The sequence below is a fragment of the Ranitomeya imitator genome, chromosome 4 (genome assembly GCF_032444005.1).
Source record: "Ranitomeya imitator isolate aRanImi1 chromosome 4, aRanImi1.pri, whole genome shotgun sequence".
NCBI classification, from domain to species: Eukaryota; Metazoa; Chordata; class Amphibia; order Anura; family Dendrobatidae; genus Ranitomeya; species Ranitomeya imitator.
In genome coordinates, this window is record NC_091285.1 from 720,534,462 (window position 1) to 720,558,457 (window position 23,996).

The window sequence follows — 23,996 nt, forward strand, 5'->3', positions numbered from 1 at the left end:
ACAAGGTTGTGCCAAGCAGCAGGAACTGGAGGGACCGACACTGAGGGCCCAGACCAGTGACATGCCAAGGACGTGCCAAGCAGCAGGAACTAGAGGGATTGACACTGAGGGCCCAGACCAGCGACATGACAAGGACCTGCCCAGCAGTAGGCGATGGAGGGTCCGACACTGTGAGGGCTGAGACCAGTGACATGACAAGCTTGTGCCAAGGAGCAGGTGATGGAGAGGCCGACACTGAAGCCGAGACCAGGGACATGACAAGGTTGTGCCAAGCAGCAGGTAATGGAGGGACCGACACTGAGGGCCGAGATCAGCAACATGACAAGGTTGTGCCAAGCAGCAGGTAATGGAGGGACCGACACTGAGGGCCCAGGCCAGCGACATGCCAAGGACGTGCCAAGAAGCAGGCGATGGAGGGACCGACACTGAGGGCCAAGACCAGCAACATTACAAGGTTGGGCCAAGCAGCAGGCGATGGGGGGACCGACACTGAGGGCCGAGACCAGCGACATGCCAAGCAGTGGGCACTGGAAGAAACAACACTGAGGGCCAAGATCAGCGATGTGCCAATGATGTGCCAAGCAGCTGGCGCTGGAGGAACCAACATTGAGGGCCGAGACCAGCGACATGCCAAGGACATACCAAGCAGTAGGCAATGGAGGGACTTACATTTAGGGCCGAGACTAGTGACAAGGCAAGGAGTGGGCACTGGAGGGACAGACACTGAGGGCCGAGACCAGTCATGCGCCAAGCAACGGGCACAGGAAGGACTGACACTTAGAGCTGAGACCAGTGACGTGCCAAGCACAGGAGCTGGAGAGAAAGACACCGAGAGCCGAAACCAGAGATGTGCCAATGATGTTCCAAGCAGCGGGCGCTGGAGGGACTGACACTTAGGACTGAGACCAGCCTGATGATGGTTTGTGGGGCAACACTGCTCCATCACTGACATCAGAGGTCTCTTGTATCAGACAGTTGTAAGTCGTGGACCCATAAAATTGAACATGAATGGATCCCACTGAGGAGCAGGAAAGTGGATGGAGCACAGATCTATGGATACACAGGGAAAATCAAGAGACATCGGGGCATGAGAGATCCGAGCAGGACCAAGATCAGAGCTAACAAGAACAGGGTCAGAGCCATCTTCCTAAAAAGACAAGGGTCAGAGCCATTGTGCTAGCAAGACCAGGGACAGGGCCATCGTCCTAACAAGACCAGGGTCAGAGCCATCTTCCTAACAAGACCAGGGTCAGAACTATCGTTCTAACAAGACCAGGGTCAGAGTCAATGTGCTAACAAGATCAGGGTCAGACCCATCCACCTTACAACACCAGGGTCAGTGCCGTTGTCCTAACACGCTCAGGGTCAGACTCATATTTACAAGAGAAGGGTCAGACCCATCCTCCTAACAAGATCAGGGTCAGGGCCAACATCCTAACAAGACCAGGGCAACATCCTAACAAGACCAAGATCAGACCCATCCTCCAACCAAGACCTGGGTCAGACCCATCCTCCTAACAAGACCAGGGTCACAGCCATCATCCTAATAAGACCAGACCATCCTAATAAGATGGCCACCGGACAAGTCTTTGAGGGGAGATATGTGTTATCACAGCTGTTAGCTGCAGTGTTGTGAGCTCGGATGTATGCTCCAGTGCTGAGAGAGTTGTTTGGACCATTCTAGGGCCGGATTTTAAAAGCGGTAATAAAAGATGGGTGGGAATGACCACTCACATATCCCATCCCCAGGGGCGTGGTTTGGCAGATAAAATGGAGACCGAGTCTCTTATTTAGTGTCTGTAGCTGGAGTTGTGGGGACCTGCAGTGTGTGTGGTCACAAACACTGACCCGAGCGGGCGGACCCGCAGGGCTATATGGACTATTTATCTGCAGTTCGTGTTTACCTTCAGTGTGTTGCTAAAGGCACTGATCTGAGCGGGCGAACCTGCAATACCACATGGACTATTTGGTTTCAGTTTGTTTTTTTCACTTTGTGTCTGACCAGGCTCTGTTTTGTTTTGCCGCCCGGAGGGGTTTATGAAGTTGAATAAACTTGCCTGGACAATTATATGAAAAACAGCATCCTGTGCCGTCCTCAAGAGCAGCTCAGTGAGTGCAAACCTCTACAATTGGTGCTAGAAGCACAGGCACGAATCCTAAGGGGCAGTGTGATTGCCGTGCAGATACCGCCTGTCCTGGGTGAAAGGAGTGAAAGTCGACAACATGGAGGACCTGCTGAAACACCTGGTCCAGTCGCAGCAACAACAGCAGGAGACCAACAGCATGTTGTTACAGCAGATCCAGCAGAAACAACGACAGCAGATTCTGCAGAGCCAGCAGGAGCAACGTCAGCAGATGCAGTTTCTGGCAACTGCTATCCAGGGCAGGACGAGCAACCCAACCCAAAGTCCGGCTGATGACTCTTACGTGAGGAAGATGGTAAGAAGAGCGTTGCAAAAGATGACCCCGGATGATGACGTCGAGGCATTCCTGGCGGTGTTTGAAAGGGTGGCAGAGCCGGAGAAATTGCCTCCGGAGAAGTGGGCGGAGGTTCTGGTGCCATATTTGACAGGTGAACCGCAGAAGGCGTATTATGATTTGGCATTGCAGGAAGCAAAAGTGTATGCCAAGTTAAAGGCTGAGATTTTGGCACACTTAGGAGTGACTCTGTCAGGGCGCAACGGGTGCACGGGGGGCGTATCACAGTGACAAACCTCCCCGCTCTGAAATGTTTGACTCCTACACCTGGTCCAAAAATGGTTGCAACTTGAATCCTCCTCCCCAGCACAGATGGTGAAGGTTGTCATGGACAGGTTAATACACTCCCTACCACGGCCGATGCAATCCTGGGTTGCCCAGAGAGGTCCCCGTAATGCCAATAACCTAGTGAGCCTGCTGGAGAGATACCAGGTGGTCGAGAGGTCCTTGGGGAAGCAATGGGTTGTAGCCTCCCCACACTAGGGTTCTCAAAGCGAGGCTGACACCCAAAAGGGGGGAGCTAGAGCCATACCTGGGGGAATGCAAGAGCACCGAAGTTAGTGTCCAAGGTCCCTTCTATTAGTGTAATTTGTTGGAAGTGTCATACCTCTGGCCACATAGCCGCCCGTTGTCCCATAACCACCGAGCCAATGGACTGCTCAGTATGGAGTATTCATTGACATGTCCTATCATCGATTAGTGCTGGGTATGGAGTGTTGATCAGTGTGAAGACATAGGGGTTGGCAGGCGCCCAGGTACACTAGCCGAAAACCGCATGGACCAGGGATCATCCCGCCCAATGCCCACTTTCCTTTTTTCTTGAGCATAACACTACTCAGACAACACAGGATGAGGGTAAAGCAGTGTGGCAATGCTTTATTGAACCACAAAACAGGCAGAGAACATGTACAACAGTCCCAGCAAAATATCCCAAGATGGTGCACATTACAGAGTCTCACCCTTCCGCTGACTCATCAGGATAATGGCAGCTGTTACTTCAGAGCTCCCAGGGTCAGCTACCTCACATGTGGCATGCACAGAGAGGAGGTAATGACAAGCTTAGGAAGATGCATTGAGATACAAGGCCAGTTGGCCCGAGGGTCACAACCTGGCTTCTCCACACATCTCCATGGAGCCAGGTGACCGGCGGGTTCCCATCCTGGCTTTCTCCCTATGGTTCAGAAATTGTCAGTTGAGCAGATCTGTATTCTTCCAACCGGGGCTGAAAACCTCTAGGTTGTTTCCTGCAAAATGATGAATCTGTGTCCCTCTTGATGGAGCCATGGTGAATTGGCAGCAGTCCTGAAGAAGCCTATGGATGTTTGGATGTCTTGGCAGAATCTCTGGCTGTAAGAGGCATGTAACCTCCTTTTTATACTTAAAAAGTGTCCTTTATGTCAATACTGAATGAAGGGTAAGAATAGAGATGAGATCAAGTACCATTACTTGATTATTTAATCTATTTGCATAGTTTTTCCTCGTCTGTTTTAAAAATCAACAAACTACCTGGCCTAGAGAATGATTAATTAGCATATCAATAAACATGACTAGTCATCAAGGATAAGCCAACAATACAAGTCAATATTACAGGCTTACACAAAGAAAAGTCTGTTTTCTTGACCAGCCATAAAGAAATGCTTAAATTCAAAAGCCAACATATAGATAAAAGCCTATTCTTTTTGTTTTGATAAAAATATACGTCTGGTTAATTAAGATAGAATACTGTGTCTCCACAATCAACATGTCCTATCATCGATTGGCAATCAGTACGGATCGTTGCTCAGCATGTCGTGTCATTGATCGGTACTCGGTATGGAGCATTGATGGACATGTTTTTATTATCGATGGGCACTCAGTTCAGATCGTTGATCGGCATGTCCTATGAAGAATCGGCACTCAGAATGCAGCGCTGCTGGACATCACCTACCATCAATCGGTGCTCGGTATGGAGCGTTAATCGGTATTATCTATCCTATATTGGCACTCAGTATGGAGTGTTGTTGGACATGACCTACCATCGAACAGCAATCAGTATGGAGCGTAATCGACATGTCCCATCATCGATTCGCGCTCAGTATGGAGCATTATCGCATGTTCTATCATGGATTATAGCTTGTCCTATCATCAGTGCTCAGTAGGGAGTATTGCTGGACACATCCTATCGTTGATGGGCTCTCAGTATGGAGTGTTATTCGGCATGTTCTATCATCATTAGGCGCTAAGTATGGAGCATTGTAGAACATGTCTTAATATCGATTGGTGCTTTGTATGAAGCCTTAATGGACATGTCTTACCATAGATCAGCACTCAATTTGGAGCGCTGATGGACATGTCCCATCATCGTTGGCTCTAATTATGGAACGATCAATGTCCCATCATCAATTGGTGCTCAGTATGGGGCATTGATTGGCATGTCCTACTATCAATCAGTGTCCAGTATGGAGTATTGATGGACATGTCTTATCATCGATCGACACTCAGTATGGAGCGTTGATCAGCATTTCCTATCATCCATCGGCACCCATTATGGAACGTTGATGGACATGACCAATTGACACTCACTACAGATTTTTGCTCAGCATGTAGTATCATGATTGGCACTCGGTATGGAGCGTACTCGGTATGTCCTATCATACATCAGCTCTCAGTATAGAGCATGATTGGTATTTCTTACCATTGATCAGCGTTCAATGTGGAGCGTGATTAGCATGTCCTACCATAGCTTGGCACTTGGGATGGAGAGTTGATGGAGATGTCCTACCATCAATCAGCGTTCAATATGGAGTGTTGCTTGGCATACCCTATCATCGATCAACACTTATTTTGGAGTGTAGACCGGAATGTCCTATCATCGGTCTGCATTCGGTATGGAGTGTTGATCGGCATGTCGTACCACTGGTTGGTGTTCGGTATGGAGAGTTGATGAACATGTCCTATCATGGATCTGCACTCATTATGGAGTATTGATCAGCGTGTCCCATCATTATTCAGTGCTCAGTATGGATATTTGATAGACATGTCCTATCATCGATCGGTGCTTGGTATGAAGTGTTGTTCGGCATGTTCTATCATCGATCAGCGCTCAGTTTGGAGCCCTGATAGACATGTCCTAACATCGGTCGGCGCTCAGTATGGAGCATTGATGGATATGTCTTACCAGTGATTGGTGCTCAATATGGAGAGTTGATGAAAATAGCTTAACATCACGGTGGCTCAGTGGTTAGCACTTCAGCCTTGCAACGCTGGGGTCTTGGGTTCAAATCCCTCCAAGGACAACATCTGAAAGGAGTTTGTATGTTCTCCCTGTGTTTGCGTGTGTTTCCTCAGGGTTCTCCGGTTTCCTCCCACATTCTAAAGAAATACTGATAGGGGATTTAGATTGTGAGCCCCATCGGGGACTGTTGATATTGTCTGTAAAGTGCTGTGGAATTAATGGCGCTATATAAGTGAGTAAAATAAATAAAAAACATCAGTATGGAGCATTGATCAGTATTTCCCATCATCGATTGGGGTCCAGTATGGAATGTTAATGGACATATTGTCACATCGAATGGCACTCAGCACGGAGAGTAATCAGCATGTCCCATCATCGATTGGTGTTCAGTATAGAGTATGATCGGCATATCCTATCATCCATCGGCACTCAGTATAGAATGTGAAGACACAGCATTGTATCGTAATTATGCCAGATGTCATTTGTGCAGGCCCAGAATCAAACTGTTTTCTGAAGTATTGACTCTCCTTGTAGGATGAATATTTACCTGTAATATTATCTCCTACTGTCAATTTTCTGTTATCTTTGCAAAAGAGTAATGCATGGCCACTGAACAATGATGTTTGCTGATATGCTAATTATGCATTGTGTTAAGGAGCCAGTTTGTTGACTTTGAAAGCAGAGAGGGAAAAGCTATGCAAATAGATTAAATAATCAAGTAATGCTACTTGATCCCATCACCATTCTACCCCTTATCTGTTATGCTGGACTGAAGGACACTTGTTAGATCTAAAAATAGGTTACATGCCTTTGTATAAAGAGACTACGCGACACAGAATGATTGAGAGATAGCCAGAGATTCTGCAATGACATTCAGAAATCCAAAGGACCAGAGACAGGACACCACCACGAGGGAAATGCATCTATCATTCTACAGGAAACAACCTAGGGGTTTTCGGCTCCGGTTGGAAGAATACAGATCTGCTCCATTGACCATCGCTGAACCATGGATACGTTTGGAGAAAGCCAGGATTGGGACCTGCTGGTCGCCTGGCTCCATGGAGATGTTCGAAGAAGCCAGGTTGTGACCCTTGGGTCAAGTGGCCTTGTACCTGGATGGACTGTCATCTCCTTACACTTGTAATTACCTTCTTTCTGTATGCGTGCCACAGGTGGGGTAGCTGACTCTGGGAGCTCTGAGGTAACAGGTGCCATTATCCCGGTGAGTCAGCGGAAGGGTGAGACTCTGCAATGTGCACCATCTTGGGGTATTTTAATGGAATTGTTCTACATGTTATCTGCCTGGTTTCGGATTCAATACAACACTGCCACACTATTTTACCCTTACCCTGTGTTGTCTGAGCAGCATTATGCCCACGTTAAAGGGAGGCCCGGCGATCAGCGGGATGATCCCTGGTCCATGCGGTTTCAGCTAGCGGACCCGGGGCTCCTGCCAACCCCGTGTCTCTACATAGAGCATGATTGGCTTTTCCTACCATCGATCAGCGCTCAGTATGGAACGTGATTGGCATGTCCTACCATAGGTTGGTGCTCGGTATGGAGAGTTGATGGAGATGTCCTACCATCAATCAGGGTTGAATATGGAGTGTTGCTCAGCATGTCCTATCATGGATCAACACTCAGCATGAAGTGTAGATCAGCATGTCCTATCATCGGTCGGCGCTCGGTATGGAGTGTTGATGGAAATATCCTACCATCGATTGGTGCTCAACATGGAGTGCTGCTTAACGTGTACTATCATCAATCAGCGCTCTATATGTAGAGTTGATCGGCATTTCTTATCATCGGTTGGCACTTGGTATGAGGCATGGTATGGCATGTCCTACCATAGATTTTTTCCTATTAGTGATCGATCCTTGGTATGGAGAGTTGATGGACATGTCGAATCATTGAACAGTGCTCGGTATGGAGTGTGATTGGCATATTCTACCATTGGTCACTGTCTGCTATAGATAGTTGTTTGGCATGTCCTACAATTGGTTGGCGCTTGGTTGGGTGAGTATTCTGCCTGTATGACAAGCCTTTTTGTTAAGAGTTCTTCTAAATACTTGTTTACCATTCTTGCTGCATAAACCCAGGCTTTACCCCCCCCAGCTTGTCCCCTTTACCCTCTGCAGTGTCCCAGTGGTCTAATCTCCAGGAGATGTCTCCGGAATCCTCTGTCTTCTTCATCTCTCCATAGCTACATGATTTCCGCCTGTGACTCTCAGTGCTCCCTAGTTAAGATGCAATTAGGCATTTTCCGCACCTGGATTGCAATGACTTGATGGATGATTGCAGGATGATTGCCAGAAGATAAAAATGTTCCTATTCTGGCGATACAAAGCGGTCTTGATGTTAATACAAAGTAAGACGTGCGGTTGTCTCCTCCTCACTCTGCGGTGACCCCTCGTTACATCCAGGGGTACAGGCTGATTCCCAGCAGTGACATGATTGAGGCTCATCCCTCAGTGATGCCGGAGTTTGGTGGAGCTGTTGGTGACTTTTGGCAATGGATAGATAAGGAGCAGCACTCTGCAGAACAGCCGGAGTGGCGCGGCGGCCGACACAAAGGAAAATGAGTCAACTCCTGAGCAAATAACCAACATTTGTGCATAGAATGATAACCCCTCTCTTCCCACTCAGACATATACATCACTGCACAGCATCCTCCAGCAATACACAGAGAGAAAAATTCATCAAGAAAAGTGAAACAACATGCAAAATGCCCCAAAAAAAAGAAGAAGAAAAATTGAAGCAAGAAAAGACTGTGAGATCTACCTTCATCTGCAGTGTGCTGAGACTTTCTGGAGTCCTCCCGAGATTTGGAAAGGGGACCTGGAGGTCAAGGCGAAAAAAATATATATATAAAAAAAGAAAAAAAAAGAAAAAATATAATAAGAAAAAAAGAAAAGAAAAAAAGATGAAAAAAAAAGAAAAAGATAAAAAAAATAACCGAGGGAGAGAGAGAAAGGGGGAAAGAGAGAAAGAAAAAAATAGGTTCAAGAAAAGATCACCAAAAACATTTCTTTTCAACATCTGCTCTAATTATCAAAATCAAAAACCAAGTTTATAGGTACAATGACAGCAGGAGGGGAAGCTGCGAGCGACGTCCGGGAGAACCTGAGCTCAAGACAAACGCAAAAATCCTCAATCACTGAAGAGCACAGAAAAAGGGCAAAAACGTCACAAATGCCAGTCTGGCGCTCCAGATGTGGCCCAACTCCTCCCATTACTCCAGATACGGCTGGAACAACTCCTCCCATTATTGCACATAACTCCTCCCACTACTCTATGTAACCCCTCTCATAACTCCTCCCATCATTCACTGTAACATCTCCCATAATTATTAATATCCCCTCCCATAACTCTCCCCATTATGTATATGTAACACGTCCCATAATCCCTCCCGCTAGTCCATAAAACCACTCCCCGAACTCCTTACGGCATTCCATATAACTCCTCCTATTATTCTGTATAGCCCTTCCCATAACCCCTCCCATTATTCAATATAATCCTTACCATTATTTTCGTTAACCCCTCCCATTATTCTATATAATCCAATCCATTATTTGGTGTAATCTCTCCCATTGTTCTATGTAACATCTCCCATTATTCTATATAACCAGTCCAATATTCGGCATAATCTCTCCCATTATTCTATGTAACCCCTCCCATAGTTTTATAACCCCTCCCATTATTCTATATAACCAGTCCAGTATTCTGTGTAATCTCTCCCATTATTGTATAACACCTCCCATTATTCTATGTAACCCCTATTATTATCTTATATAATGTCCATTATTCTGTGTAATCTCTCCCATTGTTCTATGTAACTCGGCCCATTATTTTATAACCCCTCCCATTACTGTATAACACCTCCCATTATTCTATATAACCCCTCCCATCATATTATATAACCCTGCCCATTATTCTGTGCAATCTCTCCCATAGTTCTATGTAACTCCTCCCATTATTCTATGTAACTCCTCCCATTATTTTATACCCCCTTCGATAATTCTATATAACCCCTCCCATTATTCAATGTAACCCCTCCCATTATTTTATACCCCTCCCATTATTCCACGTAGCTCCTCCCATTATTTGCATATCTCCTCCCATAATTTCACTCTGTAACTATGTGTTTTGCCTTCCTTTCTGTTCTGCCTTTCCTCTCTCCTATCCCTCTTAGGGCAGCCTCCGATATCTCTGTAGGACACTTGTTGGTCGCAGATGTGGACATTGTGTTTTGGGCTTGTGGGGTTTGTGTTGGCGCCCATCTCTGGACACTATTTATGAAAACCTTATTAATGCTAGAGATATAAACCGGTCATCTGTGGCAGAACTTCTGAAGCACGTGCACAATTTTGTACTCCAGTCGATAGCCTTTGGCCTTGTCAGGTCAGTGCAGTTATACCAGGTGAGCAGCTGTGTGCAATGCAGCACAAGCATTAGAAGTGTCCTTGCAACATCCCGCATCATTTCTAATGTCACTTCTGGTATACGAGTCCCTGAGTGATCAGCGTCTTGGGTCCTAGTGTGGAGCATTTACTCACTGAACCATGGGTCTGAGCTACGTGTGCTGTTCACGACTGCACTTACCTTCACCTGTTCTCTGCAGATCTTAAGTCTTCTCACATGACACATCTACCACCTGACTCCATCCTAAACCAGATCCTCTCCTGATGATAACCGTCATCTCACGTCCATCCTCCTCATCCCTGAGGTCAACCATACTCATTGTCTCCCTGAATCTCAAGGTCACTCATCAAATGTGACTTTCTATGTCCTCGGTCCTGCGTCAGTGTCCTTCAGCCACCCTGATGATCCCTTATGTCCACACTTCCATATCATTCTCAACACATCCATGTCCCTTCTCACAACCCTTGAACCAGACTTTTCGCCTTTCTTCCTGCACTTGGTCTTGTCTCCTCCCATTGTTTTCGGGAGACCACCTTGGAACAGAGTTGTAGTCTGCTCTACTGGATAAAAGGGTGGAAGCTTGTTCTCTCGCAGAAATAAGGAAAACACATAAGTCTCACACATGTCATGTAACAGATGTAGGGACCTCACAAGCAATGACTAACTCTTTAAGAAGACCACGACTAAGGTAATACCCAAGTCAGGAACTCGTTTATACAATGCATTTTGGAGTTTTGCTCATCATCACTAAAGAGAAGGTTTGGGCTCCATAATCTCAGTACCAGTCCGCATTCACCACCATGTCACTCATTTAGCTCCCTCTACACTCCTCTCGACATTCATCTTTCCACGTCTGATAACAGTTCCTTTTCTTTGGTACATCTCTTGCTATTTGTGGTCTATCCCCTTTCCTTGCCATGGTATCTCTATTCATCTGGTGTCATTATCTGTTATCCCCCTATAGTCTCCTTTTCAATGTTTGCTGTTCACATTCCCTAGAGCGATAGTTCTTGCGAAATGTCAAGCTCACTGTCTGCCTCTCACTCTACTTACAAGTGATAGACTTCCCTCCATCCCTCCTCTCCTCCATTTTCTGCTTCACAATCTCTCTTCCCCATACCAAGCTTTGCTTTCCTTAAGCGGAATGTCTCCTGAAGACAACGTCTGTCCACATGTCCTACTGTGGCAGACACAAGATAGATGACCACTCATCTAAATGTCTATTGTGATTGACCACTCTGTCCTTTATTTTCGACCACTGCCAACAGCAGTTCAAATCTACAAATCTGTCTTCCTCATCCAGTAACGGAGACTACTCCACCTAGAGCAGTTACAACCTGACACAGAAGACTCATTTGGCCGACAGGTTCCTCTCTCAACCCCTCGTAATCTGTGCACGTGTTCTGCATAGGGAGAGTGTAGCATGCTCGTCTCCTCCAGATTTTGCCATAGAACCAATGGCTATGGGGAAAACCAACAGCGATCCTAATCTTCCCCAAGATCTGCACTTAGAGAACAATCAGAAGGTTGGCCAACATTGATCTAGTCTATGACCAGCTCTATCCAGAAGAGGTGATGGCCTCCTCCAGAATCTGGATAAATTCTTCACCTTAGCCAATCTTTGCCTTCCTCTCATATTTCCTAACATTCATTCGCCTTACAAGCTGCCATCCTTCCAGTGTGTTCTGTATCACAGTCCAGTGCATTTATCTGTGCTCCCCAAACCAACAAGCAGGCGACACGTTCTGCCGCAGTGTTCTGTGCCAAAACCAGGATCAGGCCTGGCAGGAAAGATCTATCTCTGGCTTCCATCATTACTCTTCATATCTGTCCCACTTTGGGGCAAAAAGTTTTGGCAAAACACAACCCAGATGAGAGAAATGTCCAGACTAGTGGATGGGTGCTGAGGACGTGTGGCACTCACCATTACACAATGATTATTTCCTGCCCTTGGGTCATGCTCCGGCTCTACCTCTTCTTCATCTGTTACCCTGAACTATCCATCCTGTTTCTACATCTCTTTGGTAAACTATTTCATGTTATGGCCTCCTTTCTCTTACAGTACTCGTCCTGTGGCTTTTCATTGTACATTTACTGTTATCCTTTCTACATCTTTGATGTCCACCTCTGAGATCAACACTGACAACTAGGTCTCCACTGAGACCTAGTTAGTCTGCAGAACCTGATGATGGAGGCTGTTTGTGGTCACCAGATATTGATGATGGAGAGGACGGGCGGTCACCAGATACTGATGATGGAGGAGACAGGCGGTCACCAGATACTGATGATGGAGGCGACAGGCGGTCACCAGATACTGATGATGGAGGAGACGGGCGGTCACCAGATACTGATGATGGAGGAGACAGGCGGTCACCAGATACTGAAGATGGAGGCGACAGGCGGTCACCAGATACTGATGATGGAGGCGACAGGCGGTCACCAGATACTGATGATGGAGGCGACAGGCGGTCACCAGATACTGATGATGGAGGTGACAGGCGGTCACCAGATACTGATGATGGAAGTGTCTGGCGATCACCAGATCCTGATGATGGAGGCGACGAGTGATCACCAGATACTGATGATGGAGGCGATGAGTGATCACCAGATACTGATGATGGAGGCGACGGCCGATCATCAGATACTGATGATAGAGGCAACGAGTGATCACCAGATACTGATGATGGAGGAGACGGGCGGTCACCAGATACTGATGATGGAGGAGACAGGCGGTCACCAGATACTGATGATGGAGGTGTCTGGCGGTCACCAGATCCTGATGATGGAGGCGACGAGTGATCACCAGATACTGATGATGGAGGCAACGAGTGATCACCAGATACTGATGATGGAGGCGACAGGCGGTCACCAGATACTGATGATGGAGGTGACGGGCGGTCACCAGATACTGATGATGGAGGTGACGGGCAATCACCAGATACTGATGAAGGAGGAGATGGACAATCACAAGATACTAACGATGGAGGTGACATTGATAATGGAGGGAACGGGCGGTCACCAGACACTGATGATGGAGGTGACGGGCGGCCATCAGTTACTGATGATGGAGGCAAAGAGTGATCACCAGATACTGATGATGGAGGCAACGAATGATCAGTAGATTCTGATGGGATTTACATTTCTATTTTCTTCATTTTCTTTGCATGTTGTTAATCCATAAATGAACCATCTTACAGGTATCGCCATATTTTATTACACAGAACAGATCAGACGTCGGATGTTGGATATTTTTCATTTTCATTTGAAAAAATGAACTTATTTACAAGTAATCAGGGGCGACATATCTCAAAGAGTCGGAACCGGGTTAATGAAAAGCTGGAAAAGTGAGTGGTTAAGTCGATTTGCAGACACTGGTCCATCGTTCGGGTCAGTAGTTGGAGGAGAGGCGAATCTCTTACCCTCCAGGATGCCTGGAGTGGCTTTTGATTACCCGGAAGGTCAGTATTCTACTAAGTCGAATGACTGTATATAAACAGCACATTAGAGAGGCAGAGTCTCCCAGAAGTAAAGATGGTCAGAGGTAACCGATCTCAAACAACTGTATCTAAAAATTGTGAAAACATTTCAGAAAAATGTTCCTTAATGTAAAGTTTTTTTAATATCCTCCATCTACATGAAATAACATCATCAAAAGATTCAGAGATTCTGGAAAAATCCAAGTGCCCAATGGACAAGGCCAATGGCCAGTATTTGGAGGCTCATAATCTATATTCCCTCAGGAGGCATTGCATTAAATACAGGCATGATCTGGTCATACAAATCACCGCATGGACTCAGGAATAATACAGAAATCATTGTCTGTGAACAATCTACAATTGAAGGTTACAGCTCCATTGTGTAAAGAAGAAGCCATAGATCAGTACAATCCAGAAACATTGCCATCTTCTCTGTGCCAAAGCTCATTGACAGAGGCAAAATGAAAAACTGTTCTGTGGTCGGAGGAATGTGAAATGAATTTTGAAATCTCCGGAGGCTGTGTCCTGCAGACTCAGGAGGAGAGGAACCATCCAGCTTGTTATCGACAAGAGGGACTATACAGCTTGTTATCAAGGAGAGGGACTATCCAGCTTGTTATCAGGGAGATGGAGCATCCACCTTGTTAGCAAGGAGAGGGAACGTCCACTTTGTTATCATTTCAGAGGCAGTGCACACAAGAGGTGTCATCAATGCTGAGCGTTATATAGATATATTAGAACAAAATCTGCTCCATCCAGACAACGTCTATTTCAGGGAAGACGTTTATTTCACCAGGTCAGGCCTCATCTGGAATACTGGGTCCAGTTCTGGGCATCATATTTAAAAAAAAAGACATTGAAAAGCTTGAGCAAGTTCAGAGAAGAGCGACCAGGATGGTGAGCGGACTGCAAAGTATGTCCTAAGAGGAACGGCTAAAGGAACTGGGAATGTTTAGCGTGCAAAAAAGAAGGCTAAGAGGATATCCCAAAATCAGTTAAAAAAGGGGAAAATGTTCCTCTCCCCAAACTCCAGCAATTACTCACTTCTCAGACATTGGCGTAAGAAGAAGGGGGGAACATGGCCCGTGAACAATGATGGACATGGCTGAGGCACAATGGCAGAGACAGCCCAGGCACAATGGTGGACATGTCTGAGGCAACAATAGCAGAAACAGCCTGGGCACAATGGTGGACACAGCTGAGTCACAATGGCACAAAAAAAAATATTTAGAATTGAGAGTCCTCAGTGGTTGATACCTTTTAATGGCTAACTGAAGAGATGGTAACAAATTGCAGCTTTAGAGACTACACAGGTCTCTTCATCAGGCAAAGACAGACCTGTGTAGTCTCGAAAGCTTGCAATTTGTTACCATCATGTCAGTTAGCCATTAAAAGGTATCAACCACTGAGGACTCTCAATTCTAAATATTTTTCTATCTACTGGCTAACACGGTACCAAGATATATATCTTTCCAGTATCACAATGGCACAGACAGCCTGAGCACAATGGTGGACACGGCTGAGGCAAAATGGCAGAGACAGCCTGAACACAATGGTGGAGATGGCTGAGGCACAATGGCACAGACAGCCCGGGCCCAATGGTGGACATGGCTGAGGCAAAATGGCAGAGACAGCCTGAGCACAATGGTGGACACAGCTGAGGCAAAATGGCAGAGACAGCCTGAGCACAATGGTGGACACAGCTGAGGCACAATGGCAGAGACAGCCTGGGCACAATGGTGGAGATGGCTGAGGCACAATGGCACAGACAGCCCGGGCCCAATGGTGGACACGGCTGTGGCACAATGATAAAGACAGCCCGGGCACAATGGTGGACATGGCTGAGCCACACTGGCAGAGAAAGCCTGGGCACAATGGTGGACATGGCTGAGCCACACTGGCAGAAACAGCCTGGGCACAATGGTGGACACGACTGAAGCACAGAGGCAGAGACAGCTCAGGCACAATGGTGGACACGACTGAAGCACAATGGCAGAGACAGCCTGATCACAATGGTGGACATGGCTGAGGCACAATGGCAGAGACAGCCCAGGCACAATGGTGGACACGACTGAAGCACAGAGGCAGAGACAGCCCGGGCACAATGGTGGACATGGCTGAGGCACAATGGCAGAGACAGCCCAGGCACAATGGTGGACACGACTGAAGCACAGAGGCAGAGACAGCTCAGGCACAATGGTGGACACGACTGAAGCACAATGGCAGAGACAGCCTGATCACAATGGTGGACATGGCTGAGGCACAATGGCAGAGACAGCCCAGGCACAATGGTGGACACGACTGAAGCACAGAGGCAGAGACAGCCCGGGCACAATGGTGGACATGGCTGAGGCACAATGGCAGAGATAGCCCAGGCACAATGGTGGACATGGCTGAGGCACAATGGCAGATATATCTGCCTATATTTCCCCTTTGTAGCTGCTATTCACACACAGGAGCTCCTTCTTCCTGTAATTTCCCCACAGCTCAGGTGTCGGACGGAGGAGGTGTGCTGGGCTGACAGGAGACACCCCCAGGCTGCTGATTCCTAACCACAGGACCCTCGCTCCTTCCTCTCTTCTATGATGAAGGGTATTTATACATCCTGATGCTTGTGTGTTTTATTTTCTATGTGTGAACGTCATCATCCAAGATTTTTCTTTGGTTTTTTGTCCATTGTTTTTGTTTTTATTAATGTTCAAAGCTTTCTATTTTACTGCTTTTTATGGTCTCTTTAGGGTTGCTTATCTTGCATAGTATTGCCTGCTCTGGTCTTGTGCTAATTGCTTAATTATTCAAAGAGGCCAATTGGTGCTATACCTAGAGCAAAGACTTCCTATATATTCAGATCAGGCTAGGCATAGCACATGCGCTGGGTCCTGTGCACTGGGTCACGTGCACTGGGTCACCTGCACTGGGTCACATACGCAATACATTTTTACGTGTATTCTGCAGTTATACTTGGCAGTTGGACAGGAGACAGATAAGCTGCACCAGACATACTAGCAAACATGCTTCTTGGTCAGCTGTACGGCATTATGTATTGGTCACAACAATCTACTTCATGTAACTCCTGCTTTCTCTCACCTATCCCAACCTCCTACACATTCTGTGCACCCTCTCCATATCAACCCCTCTCTTCTCCTCTCTCCCATGTATAACTCTGAGGATCAACTAACATTTCTCACCCACTCCAAACCATCCACTACCACCATACAGCACTCAAAACGTTCATACAAATCATTGCATCACCTACTCTTTCTCTTTTTTCTCCTTCTCCTAGTCACTGGTGACATCTCTCCCAAACCTGGGCCTCCCTCCACTAACATACATAACTCTCTTCCAGTTGTATATAGAAACCCTGCTAATCTTATTAACATTCAGTGCATGCCCTGTCCTATCTCTTTTAATTGTGCCCTCTGGAATGCACTGTCACCATGTAACAAACTAGCTTACATTCAGGATTCTTTCCTTTCTAATTCCCTTAAACTTCTGTCTCTTACAGAAACCTGGATCCAGCAGTCAGATACTACCACAGCTGCTGCTCTCTCGTTTGGCTGAAATGTTCTCATATCCCCAGACCTCAGAACAGACAAGGTGAGGTGTTGGTCTACTTTCATCAGAATGTTCTTTATAGGTCATCCCCCATCCACCGGTACCCTCACTTATGCTTCATTTCTTTTAAGTACACACTGTTAGACTCTTCAAACCCTTCTTTCTGCGAGTAGCAGGTGTGTATCATCCTCCGCTCTCCTCCCGTTAGTTCTTGGATCACTTTGCCACTTGGCTTCCTCACTTTATATCCTGTGACATTCCCACTCTCATCATAGGAGACTTTAATGTCCCCATCAATGATCCTCTCTCCCAATCTGCCTCTAATCTACTTTCCCTAACCTCCTCATTTAACCTCTCACTGTTTACTAACTCTCCTACGCATGAAGATGGGAATGCTCTGTACTTGGTCTTCTCCTAGCTCTGCTCACTGCACGACTTTACTAACTCGCCTCTCCCGATCTCTGACCACAACCTTCTTTCCTGCTCTGCCAAGAATTATCTCCACACCAGGGACACCCCTACTTTCCAAACTTACAGGAATACATGTACCACTAACACCCAGCAGCTTATGGACAATCTACACTCATCTTTAGCTCCCATCTCAAAACTTATAACTCTGCCCTTAGTCTGGCCAAACAATCCTACTTCACCACCCTCATTACTTCACTAACTAACAATCCAAAATGACTTTTTGAAACCCTAAACTTCCTCCTGAGCCCTAAATCACAGGCCCCCATCACGAACCTCAGCGGTGAGGATCTGGCCACTCATTTCCTAGAAAAAGTCAACCACATCCATCAGGACATTTCTGCCCAATCTCCTCAGAGCCTGGATCTCCTACCCTGCTGCACTTCAAGATCACTTGCCATCTTGGAGCCTGTTACAGAAGAAGTTACTCGGCTCCTCGTTTCTTCTCAGCTTACAACCTGCAACAGTGACCCTATTCCCTCACATCTCCTGCAGTCTCTCTCACCGGTTGTCACTACTTCTCTAACTAAAATATTTAACCTCTAGCTTTCTTCTGGTATCTTTCCCTAATCATTTAAACAATCCATCATAACCCCTTTACCTTAACAACCATTCCTTGACCAGAACTGTGCTGCTAGCTATAGACCTGTCTGTAATCTTCCCTTCATCTCTTAACTCCTGGAACGCTTGGTCCACTCCCGTCTAACCCGCTGTCTCTCAGATCACTCTCTTCTTGATCCTCTACACTCCGGTTTCTGCTCTTTACACTCTACAGAATCTGCCCTCACTAAAGTCTCTAATGATCTTCTAACAGCTAAATCTAATTGTCCCTGCTGATCTCCTGGATCTCTGCAGCATTCAACACTGTGATTCAGCTCCTCCGTACTATGCTCCGCTCCATCGGCTTCAAGGACACAGTTCTCTCCTGGTTCTCCTCCTACCCCTCTGACCGATCCTTCACTGTATCTTTTGCTGGTTCCTCCTCTCACCTTCCCCTTACTGTTGGGGTTCCTCAGGATCAGTCCTAGGCCCCTTCCTCTTCTCCTTGTACACTACCCCTATTGGACAAACAATCAGTAGATTTGGGTTCCAGTACCATCTCTATGCTGATTACACCAATTATACACTTCTTCCCCTGACATCACCTCCACACTAATACAAAATACCAAGGCTTGCATGTCTGATGTCTCTAACATTATGTCCTCCCTCTATCTGACACTGAAGCTCTCCAAAACTGAACTTCTTGTGTTTCCTCCTACTAACCTAACTCTACATGACTCTGAAATTACATTGGAAGGCTCAACCATAACTCCCAGCAAGCACGCACACTCTCTTGGGGTTATATTTATTTGGCACAAATTTCCTTAATTTCCTATATCCGATCACTCACTCGCTTGTGTCACCACAATCCGACCTTTTCTCACCTTTCATATTGCTAAAACTCTTACTGTCGCTCTTATTCACTCTTGTCTAGTCTACTGAAATACTTTACTGATCAGTCTCCCTTTCACTAAACTCTCTCCACTCCATTTTGTCCTGAAAGTGGCAGCCAGGGTCGTATTTCTGTCCAGCTGTTTCACTGATACCTTCACCTTGTGCCAGTCATTACAATGGTTACCAATCTGTTACAGAATACAATATAAACACTTATCTCTCACCACAAAGCTCTCCACAGTTCTGCAATATTTTCCTCCCTCATCTGTCTATCGCATTACATGTTCCCTCCATTCAGAAACTGGTCTAAGACTAAGATCCTCTATAATTCAAACCTCTCACCTCTGTCTCCAAGACTTCTCCTGTGCTGCACCAGTTACCTGGAATACACTACCCCACACAATCTATGTCCACTCGACATTTTCATTTACAATCACATATATATGTCAACATATATGTCAACATGGACATCTTCATCTACAATCACATCTACGTCCACAAGGACATTTTCATCTACATCCACATGGACATCTTCATCTACAGTAACATCATCATATCTACGTCCACATCTTCATTTACAATCACAGCTACGTCCATTGGACATCTTCATTTACAATCACAGCTACGTTCACATGGACATTTTCATCTACAATCACATCTACGTCCACATGGACATCTTCATCTACAATCACATCTACGTCCACATGGACATCTTCATCTACAATCACATCTACGTCCACATGGACATCTTCATCTACAATCACATCTACGTCCACATGGACATCTTCATTTACAATCACAGCTACGTCCATTGGACAGCTTCATCTACAATCACATCTACGTCCACATGGACATCTTCATTTACAATCACAGCTACGTCCATTGGACATCTTCATCTACAATCACGTCTACGTCGACATGGATATCTTCATGTACAATCACATCTACGTCCACTTCGACATCTTCATCTACAATCACATCTACATGACATGGACATCTTCATTTACAATCACATCTACGTCCACTGGACATCTTCATCTACAATCACGTCTACGTCGTCATGGATATCTTCATGTACAATCACATCATCACATCTATATCCACAAGGACGTCTTCATCTACGATCACATCTACGTCCACAAGGACATCTTCATCTACAATCACATCTACGTCCACATGGCCATCTTCATCTACAATCACATCTACGTCCACATGGCCATCTTCATCTACAATCACGTCTACGTCGACATGGATATCTTCATGTACAATCACATCTACGTCCACTTCGATATCTTCATCTACAATCACATCTACATGACATGGACATCTTCATTTACAATCACATCTACGTCCACTGGACATCTTCATCTACAATCACGTCTACGTCGTCATGGATATCTTCATGTACAATCACATCATCACATCTATATCCACAAGGACGTCTTCATCTACGATCACATCTACGTCCACAAGGACATCCTCATCTACAATCACATCTACGTCCACATGGCCATCTTCATCTACAATCACATCTACGTCCACATGGCCATCTTCATCTACAATCACGTCTACATCCACATGGCCATCTTCATCTACAATCACATCTACGTCCACATGAACATCTTCATCTACAATCACATCTATGTCCACATGGACATCTTCATCTACAATCACATCTATGTCCACATGGACATCCTCATCTACAATCACATCTGCGTCCACATGGCCATCTTCATCTATAATCACATCTACGTCCACATGGACATTTTCATCTACAATCATATCTACGTCCACATGGGCATATACAATCTAATGTAGGTCTATGATGGGTGGGTCTGGCTTCCCACAAACACCACCTCTGGGTGTCATTCAGATGTTAAAATGGAGTCTTTTTTTGGCAAATGGTCTGTGTGTATGAAGGAAAAATGCCTCCTGCGTGTTATCTCCAGATTGAGCCTGTATACTGGATTTTATCCAGCCTGTGTGACCATGACTGGCTCTAAAGAGAGTTTGACAAGACCTGTTTATTTTGTTTTGCCTGCACGAAAAAGTCATTTGTTTTTCCTTTGCTTGTGGCTGGTTTATGAAGCACTAATAAATCAGCATGGACATTTACTGTAAATAGAAATGCTTCCTATGTTGCCTCACAACGCACCCAAGTGAGTAGCAATCCCACACTACATTCGCATATAGTTCTGCAAGGATATCTTCATCTTCATCAACAAGGACATCTTCATCTAAAATAACATCTAAATCAAAATGGAAATCTTCATCTACAATTACATACAGTGGGTACAGAAAGTATTGAGACCCCTTAACATTTTTCACTCTTTGTTTAATTGGAGCCATTTGGTAAATTCAAAAAAGTTCATTTTTTCTCATTAATGTGCACTCTGCACCCGATCTTCACTGAAACCCCCCCCCCCCAGAAATGTAGTAATTTTTGCTAATTTATTAAAAAAAGAAAAACTGAAACATCCCATGGTCATAAGTCTTCAGTCCCTTTGCTCAGTATTGAGTAGAAGCACCTTTTGAGCTAGCACAGCCATGAGTCTTCTTGAGAATGAGGCAACAAGTTTTTCACCCCTGGATTTGAGGATCCTCGGCCATTCCTCCTTGAAGATCCTCTCCAGTTCCGTCAGGTTGGATGGTGAATGTTGGTGGACGCCATTTTCAGGTCTTTCCAAAGATGCTCCATTGGGTTTAGGTCAGGGCTCTGGCTGGGCCAGTCAGGAATGGTCACAGAGTTGTTCTGAAGCCACTCCTTTGTTATTTTAGCTGTGTGCTTAGGGTCATTGTCTTGTTGGAAGGTGAACCTTCGGTCAAGTCTGAGGTCCAGAGCACTCTGGAAGAGGTTTTCATCCAGGATATCTCTGTACATGGCATTCATGTTTCATTTAATGACAACCAGTCGTCCTTTCCCTGCAGCTGAAGAACACCCCATAGCATGATGCTGCCACCACCATGCTTCACTGTGGGGATTGTATTGGGCAGGTGATGAGCAGTGCCTGGTTTTCTCCACACATACCGCTTAGAATTATCACCAAAAAGGTCTATCTTCATCTCATCAGACCAGAGAATCTTATTTCTCATAGTCTGGGAGTCCTTCATGTGTGTTTTTTTTTTTTTTTAAGAAAAGTCTATGCGGCTTTCATATGTCTTGCACTGAGGAGAGGCTTCCGTTGGCCACTCTGCCATAAAGGGCCGACTGGTGGAGGGCTGCAGTGATGGTTGACTTTGTGGAACTTTCTCCAATCTCCCTACTGCACCTCTGGAGCTCCGCCACAGTGATCTAATGGTTCTTCTTTACCTTCTCACCAAGGCTCTTCTCCCACGATTGTCCATTTGGTCTGACATGCACTGTGAGCTGTGAGGTCTTATATAGACAGGTGTGCGCCTTTCCAAATCAAGTCCTATCAGTTTAATTTAACACAGCTGAACTCCAAAGAAGGAGTAGAACCATCTCAAGGAGGATCACAAGGAAATGGACAGCATGGGACTTGAATATAAGTGTCTGAGCAAAGGGTCTGAATACTTATGACCATGTGATATTTCAGCTTTTCTTTTTTAATAAGTTTGCAAAAATGTCTACATTTCTGTTTTTTTTCAGTCAAGATGGGGGCAGAGTGTTCATTAATGAGAAAAAATGAACTTTTTTGAATTTACCAAATAGCTGCAATGAAACAAAGAGTGAAAAATTTAAAGGAGTCTGAATACTTTCCTTACCCATTGTATACATCCCCATTCACAGCTTAATCTACAATCACATCTATGTCGACATGGACATTATAATCTACCATCACATGTAAGTTGACATGGACATCTCTTTCTACAATCACAACTACGTCCCCTTGGACATTTACATTCACATCTACTGTACGTCCACAATTGACATCTTCATCTACTATCACATCTATGTCCACAGGACATCCTCATCTATAATAATGTCTATATTCTTATGTACACCTTCATCTAGGAACACGTGTTTGTCAACATGGACGTCCTAATCTACAATCACTTCTTCATAACATGAACATGTTCATCTACAATCACATCTACGTTCACATGGACATCTTAATATACAATCACATGTTTATCTAACTGCCTTTTTCATCTATGATCATGTCTATATCCACATGGACATCATCTACATCTATGTTCACATGGACATCTTCATCTGCCATTACATCTACATCTAAACGGACATCTTCATCTACGATCACATCTACATTCATATGGACATCTTCATCTACATTTACATACGTTCACATAGACATCTTCATCTTCTTGGTCCTTTAGCAAAGGCACTCAATCCAGGAGATCTACACGCCTCCATACACACAGACATGTGTGAGACAAACAGGTCTCATTTTAACAAATGAACCAGACCCAGGGGTGGAGATATGGTGAGCAGCCGTTCAGCTGCTTATAATCAACCTGTCATGGCCAATTAACCCCTATTTGTCCTAGCATTACTCCAGGATTATCTTCCATCCACTAAGTGTCTAACAGCCACCTTACAGCCCATTTGACATCTTCATCTACAATGACATCTACATCCACATGGCAAGCATCCTCTATGTTCACCTCTACGTCCTCATGGATATCTCATCTACAATCACATCTACATGGACATGGAGAGCCTCTTTCTATGTTTACCTCTACGTCCTCATGGATATCTCATCTACAATCACATCGACATCCACATGGAGAGCCTCCTCTATGCTCACCTCTACGTCCTCATGGATATCTCATCTACAATCACATCTATATCCACATGGAGAGCCTCCTCTATGCTCACCTCTATGTCCTCATGGATATCTCATCTACAATCACATCTACATCCACATGGAGAGCCTCCTTTATGTTCACCTCTACGTCCTCATGGATATCTCATCTACAATCACATCTACATCGACATGGAGAGCCTCCTTTATGTTCACCTCTAC

At 45.4% G+C, this 23,996-nt stretch overlaps 1 protein-coding gene across 5 annotated transcripts in view; it reads right to left on the reverse strand.

Annotated features, from left to right (window-relative positions):
* NLGN2 (neuroligin 2) overlaps positions 1-23,996 on the reverse strand; it is a 250,363-nt gene that overhangs the window by 40,461 nt on the left and 185,906 nt on the right. For 4 of the 5 annotated variants that reach the window (XM_069767582.1, XM_069767579.1, XM_069767580.1 and 1 more), the window contains exon 3: positions 8,474-8,530. The exons of the other annotated variant lie outside the window; for it this stretch is intronic. In XM_069767582.1, the coding sequence (XP_069623683.1) occupies positions 8,474-8,530 (57 nt within the window). The remainder of the gene's footprint in view (positions 1-8,473; positions 8,531-23,996) is intronic. 5 annotated transcript variants of the gene reach the window in all.